The sequence below is a fragment of the Mycteria americana genome, unplaced genomic scaffold (genome assembly GCF_035582795.1).
Source record: "Mycteria americana isolate JAX WOST 10 ecotype Jacksonville Zoo and Gardens unplaced genomic scaffold, USCA_MyAme_1.0 Scaffold_118, whole genome shotgun sequence".
NCBI classification, from domain to species: Eukaryota; Metazoa; Chordata; class Aves; order Ciconiiformes; family Ciconiidae; genus Mycteria; species Mycteria americana.
In genome coordinates this window covers 2,908-15,009 of record NW_027445458.1, presented here as the reverse complement: position 1 = coordinate 15,009, position 12,102 = coordinate 2,908, and the positions used below count along the sequence as shown (strand labels likewise).

The window sequence follows — 12,102 nt, the reverse complement described above, 5'->3', positions numbered from 1 at the left end:
GAAATTATAAGAGATGTGTCAATGCACACAAGTCCCCTACCCTTCATGTTTACCCTCTAAGAATCAAGCCTGGAATTATTTTTGTTTGTTTGTTTGTTTTAAGATATCATTAATGATGATCTTCATTAAGAAGATCAAACTCTTCCTTTAATCTGCAGTCCATAAGGAATAATAGTACTACATTTCAGTGTTCTACCTCAAAAGGACAGTTGAGTAACAAAAGCTGTAGTGAAGATCTTCTGGTGACCCTCTGCTGAAAGGTCAAATTTGGGATTTCCCCTGCATGCACAGCTCAGAGAACCACAGTGGATGAATGTTGCATAGATCAGGATTCTGGCTCTATAGAAAGACTGAAATTAATTGTGCTGCCCTATTAAAAGTGTGTGTTTTGCATGAGAGGAAGGAAGTAGAGAGTTTAATAACTCAGTGAGAGCATTTTCAATACATGCTTGTAACATAATCAGAATTGTGGGAAGCATGAAATTAAGTAGGTGTGGATTTTGAATCTTAACTATTAAAAAACTGAGGGTGTATTGAAAGTTTCTGCCCCTGGCTGATCTCTGCACCACCACCTTCAGGAGAAGATACTGCTGCACACAACCTCTCACTCCTCCAGTGAGTAGCATTAAATGTGATGGTGAGGATACCAACTCTGATCATCAGAAGCTGGGAGGTTGATGTATTGGGAATCACCCTACATGCTCCCTGTTTATTACAATTCTAGCACCTTTTACTGGCTTCTGTCATGTATTGAACCAGAATGGATCTTGGTCTGACTGATTTATGTCTGCTTTTATATTCCTAGGCTCTGCTACTCTGTCTCACAAATCTGCCCTAACACTCTTATCTGCCCCAAATCTCTTCTTCCCATTCTGTTCACCTAATGAGTGGTTACATTTGCAAGGACACTTGCATTTGTAGTCATGTAGAATTAACCCTGTCTGTATAGAAAGGGAATTTTCTTGTATTTCTTTGTTGGTCCAGTTTTAGCTCGGTAGATGGATTGCATACACAAATAGCAGATCCTGTTTCTTGAATGGGTGATATGTTACAAGCTGTTGACACATTGCCTGATGGTTTTTATTTCTTAAAACTTAATAATTCCCCTCTCCCCACAGAAGAGCGGGTTGTTCCCATTGAAGTTTGCCGTTCCAAACTGTCAAAATACTTGCAGGGAGTTGTTTTCCGCTGTGATAAGTGTACCTTTACCTGCTCCAGTGATGAGAGTTTGCAGCAACACATAGAGAAGCACAATGAACTTAAACCTTATAAGTGTCAACTCTGCTACTATGAGACCAAACACACAGAGGAGCTGGACACTCATCTTCGAGATGAGCACAAGGTAACATCCAAAGGGGTTTAATTTGTAACAATCTACTTCTTGCAAATGCTATATCTGGTTTATTTGCATGTCCACTCTGAACAGCCAACCCGCATTTTTTTTCCAAAATTTGGAGAAGGCTCCTGTGCTGGACTTCAATTTCTCTCAAGTTCTGTATTTTTTCAGAAAAAGCATTTGTATATATTGTGAGATTTTGTTTTAAGTTATGAAACAACATTAAGGCTGTGTGATTCAGACACTCTAAGACACAGGAGCTTCCAAAGTGTAAGATAGCTCTGGCAACTTGGGCAAAGTGACATGCCATGCATATTTTAATAACACAAGGCAGTACATTCCAGTTTACATTTAACAAGGGAAAGATAGAAGCTCGTTATACTTACTGCTTAAGTTAAGGCTGCTTTGGTGTTTGTTTGGAACCTTCTGAGTGCAGACTTGATCCATACTTGGAGAAGTCACTAGAAAGCTTCCACAGACTTCTGTCTGCTTTGGATGTCTGTAGTTCTCAGCTGTGTTGCTGTGAGAGTAGCAAAATTCTAGAACTGAGGCATGTTTAGAGAGTATTTTTTTTGTCAGTTTGTGGGGAGGGAACTCATTGAATCCAACTATCAGGAGCTGAGCTGCCTGATTCTCACTAAAAACTTGTTCACGCTTTGTTGACTGTGTTGTGGTTTAACCCCAGCTGGCAACTAAGCACCACACAGCCGCTCGCTCACCCTCCCCCCACCCTGGTGGGATGGGGGAGAGAATCAGGAAAAAAAAGTAAAACCTGTGGGTTGAGATAAAGACAGTTTAATAGGACAGCAGAGGAAGAGAAAAGAATAATAATAATAATAATGATAAAAGAATGTACCAAACAAGTGATGCACGATGCAATTGCTCACCAAGCAGCGATTGCTGCTCCCCAGCCAACTCCCCCCAGTTTATATACTGAGCATGACGCCATATGGTGTGGAATATCCCTTTGGTCAGTTGGGGTCAGCTGTCCCAGCTGTGTCCCCTCCCAACTTCTTGTGCACCCCCAGCCTACTTGCTGGCGGGGCAGTGTGAGGAGCAGCAAAGGCCTTGACTCTGTGTAAGCACTGCTCAGCAATAGCTAAAATATCCCTGTGTTATCAACACTGTTTTCAGCACAAATCCAAAACATAGCCCCATACAAACTACTATGAAGAAAATTAATTCTGTCCCAGCCAAAACCAGTACAGGGAGAAAATATGATGAAAAAGCTCATGGTTCAAGATAAAGACAGGGAGATCACTTACCAATTACTGTCAGGGACAAAACAGACTTGACTTGGGGAAAATTAAGTTAATTTATTGACAATTAAAATAGAGTTGGATGGTGAGAAACAAAGATAAAACCTTAAACACCTTCCCCCGCACACCTTGGCCTATTTTTCCCAAACTCAACTTCTCTCCTTCCTTCCCAACTCCTCTACCTTCTTCCCCCACCCCGAGTGGCGCAGGGGATATGGGGAATGGGGGTTGCAGTCATTTCATAAGAGTTCCTCTCTGCCGCTCCTTCCTGCAGGGGTGGCCTCTGTGGAGGGAGTTCAGGGGCTGCCCTGTGCCAGACAGATATGGTTCCAGCCAGCTCAGTAACGGACCCACCGCTGGCCAAAGCTGAGCCCATACGTGAAGCTGGTGGTGCCTCTGTGAAAACATATTTAAAAAAGGGCAGAAAATGACAGAGAGAGTAGGTGGGAATGCAGAGAGAATGAGGAAACTGAGAGGAGGAGGGAATTGGAGGGAAACAACAGAGTAGGAGGTGCTCCATGGTGGAGCAGATACTCTCGAAGGGACTCCAGTCCGTGGAGAACCCACACCAGGGCAGCTATTCCTCCATTCCATGCCCCCCACCCCCAAATGTCCATAAGAACAGTTGATGACTTGGGCTCTGTCTGTCAAAGTGGTCACTCAGGTCCCATCTTTTCACACATGAAGCTGAATAAAGCATTCACAAAGGATTTTTCTGCAGTGATGGTGTGCAATAGTGATGCTTGATCCTATCAGTTTTACACTCCCATGAAAGGAGGGAAACAACAGAGTGCTTAGCATTGCTTGGATTTTTTACTTTCAATACCTCAAAATGAGGGAAGCTTCTGAAATAATAGGATCATTTTGAGAAGCAAAATGGAGAAATTTAGTATAAAAAAGGAAAGAGGAATCATTAACAGTGAATGTAATTGTGTTTGAAGGGAAACGAGTATTAATTTGACTAGGTGCCTGATAAATTTCCCATTTCAACCTATAGCTTTGTTGGTGGGTTGTTTTTTTCAATACTTGATGATGGTGTTTATTGTTGACAAACCCGTTTCTTTTAAGGTGAGTCGTAATTTTGAGCTGGTTGGACGGGTTAACTTGGATCAGCTGGAACAAATGAAGGGAAAAACAGAGAGCTCCAGCAGCGATGAGGAAGAAAAAGAGTTAAGCCACAAGACTGAAGAGAGAGGTCAGTATAGTTGCTTTTTCTTTTATGCTGGATACTGTAATGGACCCTGCCAGTTCCATCAAGCAAGATCAGCTGTTGACTCTACAGCAGATTCCTTAAGTCATGGAAGCTTGTCAGTACAGGCAAAATGGAGCTTTTGTCAAGACACTTCCTGGAGGAATTTTGTGTTTCTAATGCTTATGACAAGATTTCTGTTTAAGAAAACCAAATCATGCTCCAAAAAAAACCGTTATGAGAAAATACTGGTAACATCTGTGACTGTGCAGATAACATCTATGAGGGCTCAGAAAAATACATAAGTGGAGTATTTTAGTGAGCTGTCAGATTATTCTGTGTTGGTAACCCATGTTCAGCTTTGCTGCTCCACATAATACCAGTGAGGGATATAGTTCAGTGGCCAAGCTTATTTTGGGGCTATTGTCTGCCCACTGTCTGCCCAGTGCTTACAAAGCATTCCTTCCCTCCTCTTTGTGAGAGTTGACCCTTTTGCCATCACTTTGGTCGGCAACTCTGAAGCCAGGGTAGTTCCATTCCTTACCTCCAAATCACCGTTCCAACTGTGTACTTTACATTTGTGCCTAAATTCACATCTATGAATAATCCCACTGAGTTCACTAAGTCTTATTCACGTGTTTTTGTTCAGATGGTTAGCTGAGTAGGGATAAAGAAAGGTAGTTCTTGGTGAATTGGACTGTGAGGGGGGGTTGTGTGTTTTTGTGTTTGTTTGGGGGTTTTTAAAATCATTTTAGTGCAAATATCTGGTCCTGACTGGAATACTCTATGTATTCTCACAATCTGCTCTATAGTGCATGACTTCATCAATGGAATGCAATATGTTTGCAGGTCTTATTCAACAGTAAAAGTAGCTTGATTTGAACTAATAACTGCAGTGAGCCTTGTCATGCCTAATCATCAGGTTCCAGGGGTCATCCAACCTCCTGATGCTGAGTGCAGGCTGCCATGTTTCTATGTACTTATAACTAAAAGCATGCTTCCATATTTACCTTTTTCCTTCTGAAATTTCAGTTTTCAATTGAAAACTCATTTCAAGTTCATTCAAGAGTTGTTCACAAAAGAAAACATGTCTCCCCAGGTCTTTTCAGACCTGTAAAAGTTAAGATTGCTAGATTCACAAGCAGTTTACAGAACATGAAGGGCCCATTAACACTTCACTTTGAGTGTGACTGGTGATATCTTTATTTAATGAGGAAGAGAGTGAGTTAGACAGGAAACAACTTTTATTGAAAAACATCCTCCATGAGATCTTTGTTAGCAGCCCTAAACGAAATCAGGAGAGGAGCAGGAGGGATGTTGGTTTCACACATGTTCCAAAGTTTGACTATTAACTCTGCACCCTCATGTGGAAGTTTGTTAAAGTGTCTGTTCAGTGGGGGATGTGACCCTAAGAGCTTCAGAGCTGAAAGAATGAGTCTAATGCTTTGACTAAAGGACCAGCTTCCCCTAACTTGCAGCTGTAGCAGACATTAATGTTTTGTGTAGACCAGCAGCTAGAAAGGGATGAAGAGTCATGATGTCTTTGTGAGGATTACATCAGCACTACACACAAGCACAGATGCTAAAATGACCCTGAAAACCATGGTATCCAGCAATAGAAAAAGAAGGTACTATCAGCTGAGCCTCATAAATCCCTATAAACTCTACAATGGGAGAAAAGAAAAAAAATAAAATTAAGGTCATCATTTAAATTGGCTTCAGGATACTTGAGATTTTTGATACTTATTATGAAAATATAAGAATATCACCTTCTAGGTTGGACATTTAAATTTGCAGGGAGAAACAGACATAACTGTGATTTGTGTGATTGTTGTGATAATCAAATGTAAGTATACAATTCACATAATGATTGATGCTGCTATAGCAATCCACTGTAGAGCCCTACCCTATCTCCATAGGAACTTATACAATGTACCTTTGTCTAATAAGCAGGATGCAGCTGTTGAAAGCAGAAGTGTAACTGATGTATTACTAGTCTAGTTAGTAAACCATGAAGAACCGCTTGGATCTGCCAAAAAGGTAGGAAACCAGGGGAAAGGTAATTCTGGCAGGGGGAGATTGCGACCACCGACTCAAGGACCACCTATCCCAATTATACCACCGACTCAAATGATGAGGTCAGAGAAGAACAACTAAGCACGCGTACTAATTTACATGCTAGGCGAAGAGATTTTAACCAATCATTTAATAGAAGAATACTGCATGTGTATTAGGAAGTTGAATATGTTAATGCTTTGTGTATAAATAACTGTTAATTTGAAAGCCTGGTGTGCTGTCTTGGGTCAGGCACCCATATCTGCGCAAATATTCAATAAAATACCTCTGCTCTGTGTGCATATTGGCATTTTGCACACCGGGTAAACAAACCCCGATTTTTGGGACAACATGATCAGTAATTAAGCTAGGTATAATGTTTTAGCAATTTTGTTTCTATTTTATTTTTTCACCTGCAGTCTTCTTTAATATCTGTGATTGGCTGAAAAATCTGTAGTTGACTGTTCAAATGAGTGATTTAAAAATCATGCTTATTTCCCAAATTGTATTTCACTGCTGTTCTTTCCCAGCTTCCCTTTAGAAGTGACAGTTGTTCATTTTTCTCCTTTTCAGGTAATATCAGTTCTAATTTTTCTTTTTTTTTTTTACTAGAGTGGATAAAAATATGGAAAGTCCTTATGCCATCTACCTTTATAAAAGTCCAAGTTCTACTGACTTTATCTTTTGCGAAATGTTATCTTGCACCTCATAGTGGTGGTCTTCAAGTGTCCAACTGACACAGGTGCTGAAGACGTGGCTATGTGGCTTGGGTGCAGTGTCACATGTTAACATCATCTTCTAGTTGATATTCAGAAGCTGCTTCCAATTCAAAAAAATTTTCACCCTATTAGGATAGGACTATACCTGTGCTCGTAAATATTGCCTGTAACAGTAGCTAATGTTGTCATAGCTTTCAAACCGCACCAAACTGTAATGTATTATACCACTTGGATGCTTTTGCTGATTTTAGTCTTCATGGTGTTATTTGCCTAGAGTGTATCTTCAGTCTCTGAGTATCTGGGAGGAAATGCTGGCTCAACCCTCTGAAGTCCATGATTTCAGCAGAGCCAGGATTTCTTCCTGTGAGTCAAGCTGTGGCCTAGATTGACAGCTTAAGACCAATGTATGCTGTCATTGCAAAGAATGGGCTGTTGGGACGCTGGACCAAAGAATCATTATTCCTCCTTGGAGAAGGAGGAGTTGGGCATGCCAGCTTAGCAGAGCTGAACTGCTGCGTCAGTTGGGAAGGTGTTGTGGGTTAACCCCAGTGGGCAGCTAAACCACACACAGCTGCTTGCTTGCTCCCTCTGCAGTGGGATGGGGGAGAGAATCGGAAGGGTAAAAAGTGAGAAAAATTGTGGGTTAAGATAAAGACAGTTTAACAGGGAAAGCAAAAGCCGCATGCGCAAGCAAAGCAAAATAAGGAATTCATTCACTACTTCCCATCAGCAGGCAGGTGTTCAGCCATCTCCAGGAAAGCAGGGCTCCATCATGTGTAACGGTTACTTGGGAAGACAAAACGCCATAACTCCAAACGTCCCCCTCTTCCTCCTTGTTCCCAAAGCTTTTATTGCTGAGCGTGACACCATATGGTCTGGAATAGCCCTTTGGTCAGTTGGGGTCAGCTGTCCCAGCTGTGTCCCCTCCCAACTTCTTGTACACCCCCAGCCTGCTCGCTGGCGGGGCAGTGTGAGGAGCAGAGAAGGCCTTGACTCTGTGTAAGCACTGCTCAGCAATAACTAAAACATCCCTGTGTTATCAACACTGTTTTGGTCACAAATCCAAAACACAGCACCATGCAGGCTGCTATGAAGAATACTTTATTCCAGCCAAAGCCAGTACAGAAAGGAAAGGAATGGTTGGTTGCTGGTAAAGGACAAAAGAAAATATTTGGACCTAGAAGGAAGAAGATGCGCGTGGAAAAGGATTAACTTATTCATCTGAGATGCTCTAGGGAAAGAGTAGCTGTTCTTGCTAGAAGTTGCATCCCAGAGGAACTGTCTGTCTCTACTGACCTTTATATCTTACTTTTAAAAGAAACCTGAATCTTTTTCTCTGTTTTTTCTCTTCAGTAGATAAAAATAAGTGTGCATGTGTGTTTGTGTGTGTAATGTGGGAAAATCAAATGCAAGTCAAGTGTCTGTGCAATATGTTACACCTCTTTTGTAGACCCCAGGTAAGTGCACGGCCTAATTACTCTTTCTGGGAGGCAGTCTGAATTCACAGTCCAGGAAACCAAACTAATCAGGGACTCATGGGGAAGTAGGTGGGAACATATAATGTATTCAGAAGGGACAGCAGAATTATTAGGGTAGTGCTTGTTAATGGAAATTATAAGTATAAATTCTCCCTATTCATTTGAGAAAAATAGGCTCTATTATGTCTGTACAGTCCTAGAATAAATTTCCTATTGTCTACTGTACTCTGGATTTGTTCTTGTACAGAAGAGCAGCTGTTGCCTCCAAAACTTCTACCCTCCATAGGTGTTGGATTAGTCATGGTACAGGGGCAATGTGTTTCAGTGGTGCTTATAAATTCGGACCATGTATATGGTATTAACTGTAGGAGTCAGATCCAGATGTAAATGGAGCCCTTGGCACTGACTTTCTTTCTGTTGCTCATATCGGGAGGGGACCTTGCTTTGTTGTTGTTTAACCACATAGTAAATCACTGATGCTAAGAAATATGAAATAAGGATTTTTTCTTCTAGATGGAAGGGACTTAAAAAAAAAAAAAAAAGTGTAAAGAACCATCCCATCTAGAACTTTATTAAAGGGCAACCAGTGGGAAACGTAGCAAAAATACCTTTACAAAATTTAACATATGGAGAAGAAAAGTGAGCACATGGGCAGTTCTGAATTTATAGGTTGATCTCTAATGGAGTAAATTTGAGAGCGAAGAAACCAAGTGAGCAGATATAAGAACTGAAATGAAGCAAAATCTCTTTTCTTTCATTATGTAATTCAGGAGGAGTCAGAAAGACATTCTGTTGATTTCTTACTTAACATAATCCCTGCTAAGAAATTAATGCTCTTGAGTATATGCTGTCTCATTTCCAGTGAAAAGAATGAAGTGAGATGGTCCATGAAATTATTTTTAAAGGCTTAGGTGGTGATCTTAATTTATTAGAAAATGTTTCATCTTTTGTTAAAGCTGGCTCTTTTCACATGGGGGGTTGGCTTTCAGAAATGCTGTCCCCTCAGCTGCCAGTAACTTTGGATGTAAAGCTAGGTGCTCGACACTTCTGCAAATGAGGCCCTAAATGTTTTGTATAATTTATTAGGATCAGATTAAACACCTGTGCAGTTAAGATACCATCCTTTCAGTGATATTCTCTTATTCATGAGACTTCATGTTGAGGGGATGACAATTTCTTATGAGTATCAGATGCCAAGTATACCAAGTCTCCATTTCCTAAGATTTGCACCACTGATTTGAAAATTACATGTTGACTCAAGTGTTCTCTTTTGGTTTTGCTTTCAAGCTATTTTCACACTAAACTCTCAGTGTTGGTTTTGACGTAAAACCCCACAATCTCTTCACTTGTTCAAATACAGGGAGCAATAAAACATCTCTGCAAATAGATATAACAAGCTTAAGATGGAGGATGGAATTTTTCAGCTGCAATGTGTGTTGTGACTTTTCAGGATGGCCCTGTAGCTTCTTGAAATCCTGGTCACTTCAGAGAACCTCAGTTCACTTTTAGATATTAATACAAAACCTTGGCTGTGCATGTTGGTGTCTAAGTGGGAAGCACTCCATTTATTTTGAAAGTCGTGTCGTCCCCCCCCGTCCCGTCCCCCCCCGCCCCATTTCCATATTGTATTTAATTGACCTTTTCTCATAGTGGTGGTTATAGAATTTTCACACCTTGCATTTTTAAGATAGGGAGGACAATTTCAGAAATATCTACTTTTTTAAAGGAAAATCTTTTGCTTCTTTGGGATATTTTTTCCTCCCTGAAGGGCAGCAGGAAAGATCAGAGTATAATCATAAAGGTCCCTTCTTGCCCTGATGCTCATGAATGTGCAGATAATTTTGTTCTTTCCCAGACTCCATGATGTATCCTGACAGTGGAGCTCCAGAGAAGCGCTTTCCATGTGAGTTCTGTGGCCGATCATTTACAGAGGGCTCTGAGTGGGAACGACATGTGCTGAGGCATGGCATGTAAGTTGGTTTGCAGACTCCTTTGCATAACAGCCCAATGTAACAGTTGATCTTTGTGCATCTCCCCACCCATTTCTCCCTTCCCCCCAAAAAACCCTGTAATGAAAGCAAACACAGGGATATGACAGATTATTCTAACAAGGGAAGAATTCTGTCTAACACAAACATTGTTGGATGCAATTATCAGATGTATTTACTCAACTAGATGCTTCTGTCCATCCTGTTTGACCCAGGAACCCAGAAATCCAAGGTAACTTGTTTTTAAACCTATACCTGAATATCTCCATATGTCCAAGCACCCTTCCAGTTTCAGGTCTAGATCAGACCTCAAACTGAAAGAACCTTTTATCTACAGATGGCCAAGGGTTTCCGGAATACAGATCGTTCCAGAAATTCCCTCTGTTTGGGAGATAAAATCTAGTGTTATCAAATCCAAATGTAGCACATCATAAATGTTCTTTACTATGATCCTAAAGCTTAAACTTCATTTCAAGGTGAATACCAGTTTGTTGGTCCAAAATTAACATTACTTGAGTCTATTGTTGATGTTTACTTGCTAGTAGAGCAGAATGGAAATGGCAGCAAATTATATGGAATCTGGGTTTCTTTGGGCTTTTTCTCTTCCTTATTATTTCTCTTTAGCATGCTTGCAACTAAACTTGGAGTTCCAGTGCAAAGAATTACGTACAGAGAAGTGTTAAGGGCTTCAAGTGAAGGAACATCTCAATATGTGTGCTGTCTCCCCAAAAAGCACATGGTGAAGTTAATAGCAAAGATCTTTTCCTTTCATGCTCATAAATATCAGTCCATGTTATGAAATAATAGGCATCTCTGGAACATTCATTTTCTTTCTCTTGACAAAGATCTGTTCAATAGAACAGATGTCTTTGCTGGCTAGAGTTTATTCAAAGAGGAGATCTCAGCCAGGATTACTGGCATGTGAAAGACATTTGAATGTAATATTGTAGCTAGGCTGTGGAGGGATAAAGGGTAAGAGAAAGTATTATTTCTTGTCTGTTTAAATAAAAGTACTTGAAATGTTGCAAGCTTTAATAAGATTTATTGGTTTGTTAACTGTTTGGGAGCAGTACTCTCCCTATTTCCTTGTATCCAAAGCATGTTTGGATTGTAAAGGTTTCCATTTTCTGCTGCTTGGATTTTCAGGGCTCTGAATGAAAGTAAGCAAGGGACCAGAGAGGACAGCAAACTGAAGGAGAACACAGAAAAGACTGTTAATACACTGACAGTAGAAGAAAAGGAAAGCACTGAGAAAATGGTGGTGGACTTGTCCCACAACAGTGAAACTACAGTCAGCGTTGTAGCTGCTGACAAACCTCTCCAAGAGACCTCAGAGGCCAAAAATGAATAAAAATTTGGTGTGATTTTAATCAACTTACTTGAACAGTGGTGAATGGGAAGGGATGGACAGGTGGGGTGGGCAGAAGGAAGAAACAAAGCTGCTTTTAGGAATGAATGATCTATTTTCAAAGCACTGGTACCTATGTGAGTGTGTGTATATTAAAGTTATTTAAATGATGGAATAAGTGGTTCCATTATATCACTGCATCTTTTCTTCTGGATCTTGACAATGGGAAGTTACATTCATACTGGACTAATGAAAGAACTCCCTGTGTCTCTACATTACACTGTGCTTCGCAGTGGAGACTTGTATTGTTTGCAAACAAACAGAAGCATAATGAGCATGGTGGTGGTGGTGGGGGGGTGATGTAACTTTTCAACATGCAAATTTTGGTGCGTTTTTCTAATTTCAATACATTATGATTTTCCAGACTGAATGCAACTGCTTTAGAAAAGAAAACAAAAACAAGACAGAAACTGCTTTGCTTAATACCTCAAAATTAACAAAGGGACATCTCTGCATTTGTTAGTACTGCCTGTTGTCATTATGATTAAAGTAGAGAGACTGCTGGGCAAGGTGGTGAAAGGAGGAAGAAACAACGTTTTAAAGAAAGGATAACAAATTGTGCTTAAAATCCCACTGTGGATTTTATTTCTTAAAATACTGTGATTTTTTTTAATTATTTTAGTAAATAAAAAAAAAAATTTAAAAAGAGAGAGAGTCTTTAATTTCTAGA

General features: G+C 40.3%; 1 protein-coding gene across 8 annotated transcripts in view; it reads left to right on the top strand.

Moving 5' to 3' along the window:
• LOC142403139 (zinc finger protein 462-like) overlaps positions 1-11,722 on the top strand; it is a 97,757-nt gene extending 86,035 nt beyond the window's left edge. For 5 of the 8 annotated variants that reach the window (XM_075489308.1, XM_075489305.1, XM_075489303.1 and 2 more), the window contains 4 exons: positions 1,119-1,342; positions 3,664-3,790; positions 9,892-10,006; positions 11,171-11,722. In XM_075489308.1, the coding sequence (XP_075345423.1) occupies positions 1,119-1,342; positions 3,664-3,790; positions 9,892-10,006; positions 11,171-11,375 (671 nt within the window). In that variant the 3' untranslated portion in view covers positions 11,376-11,722. Of the gene's footprint in view, positions 1-1,118; positions 1,343-3,663; positions 3,791-5,737; positions 5,825-6,451; positions 6,582-9,891; positions 10,007-11,170 lie in introns of those variants that run through there. The other 3 variants (XR_012773611.1, XR_012773612.1, XM_075489306.1) reach the window with 3 other exon arrangements.
• Positions 11,723-12,102: the final 380 nt, after the last annotated feature.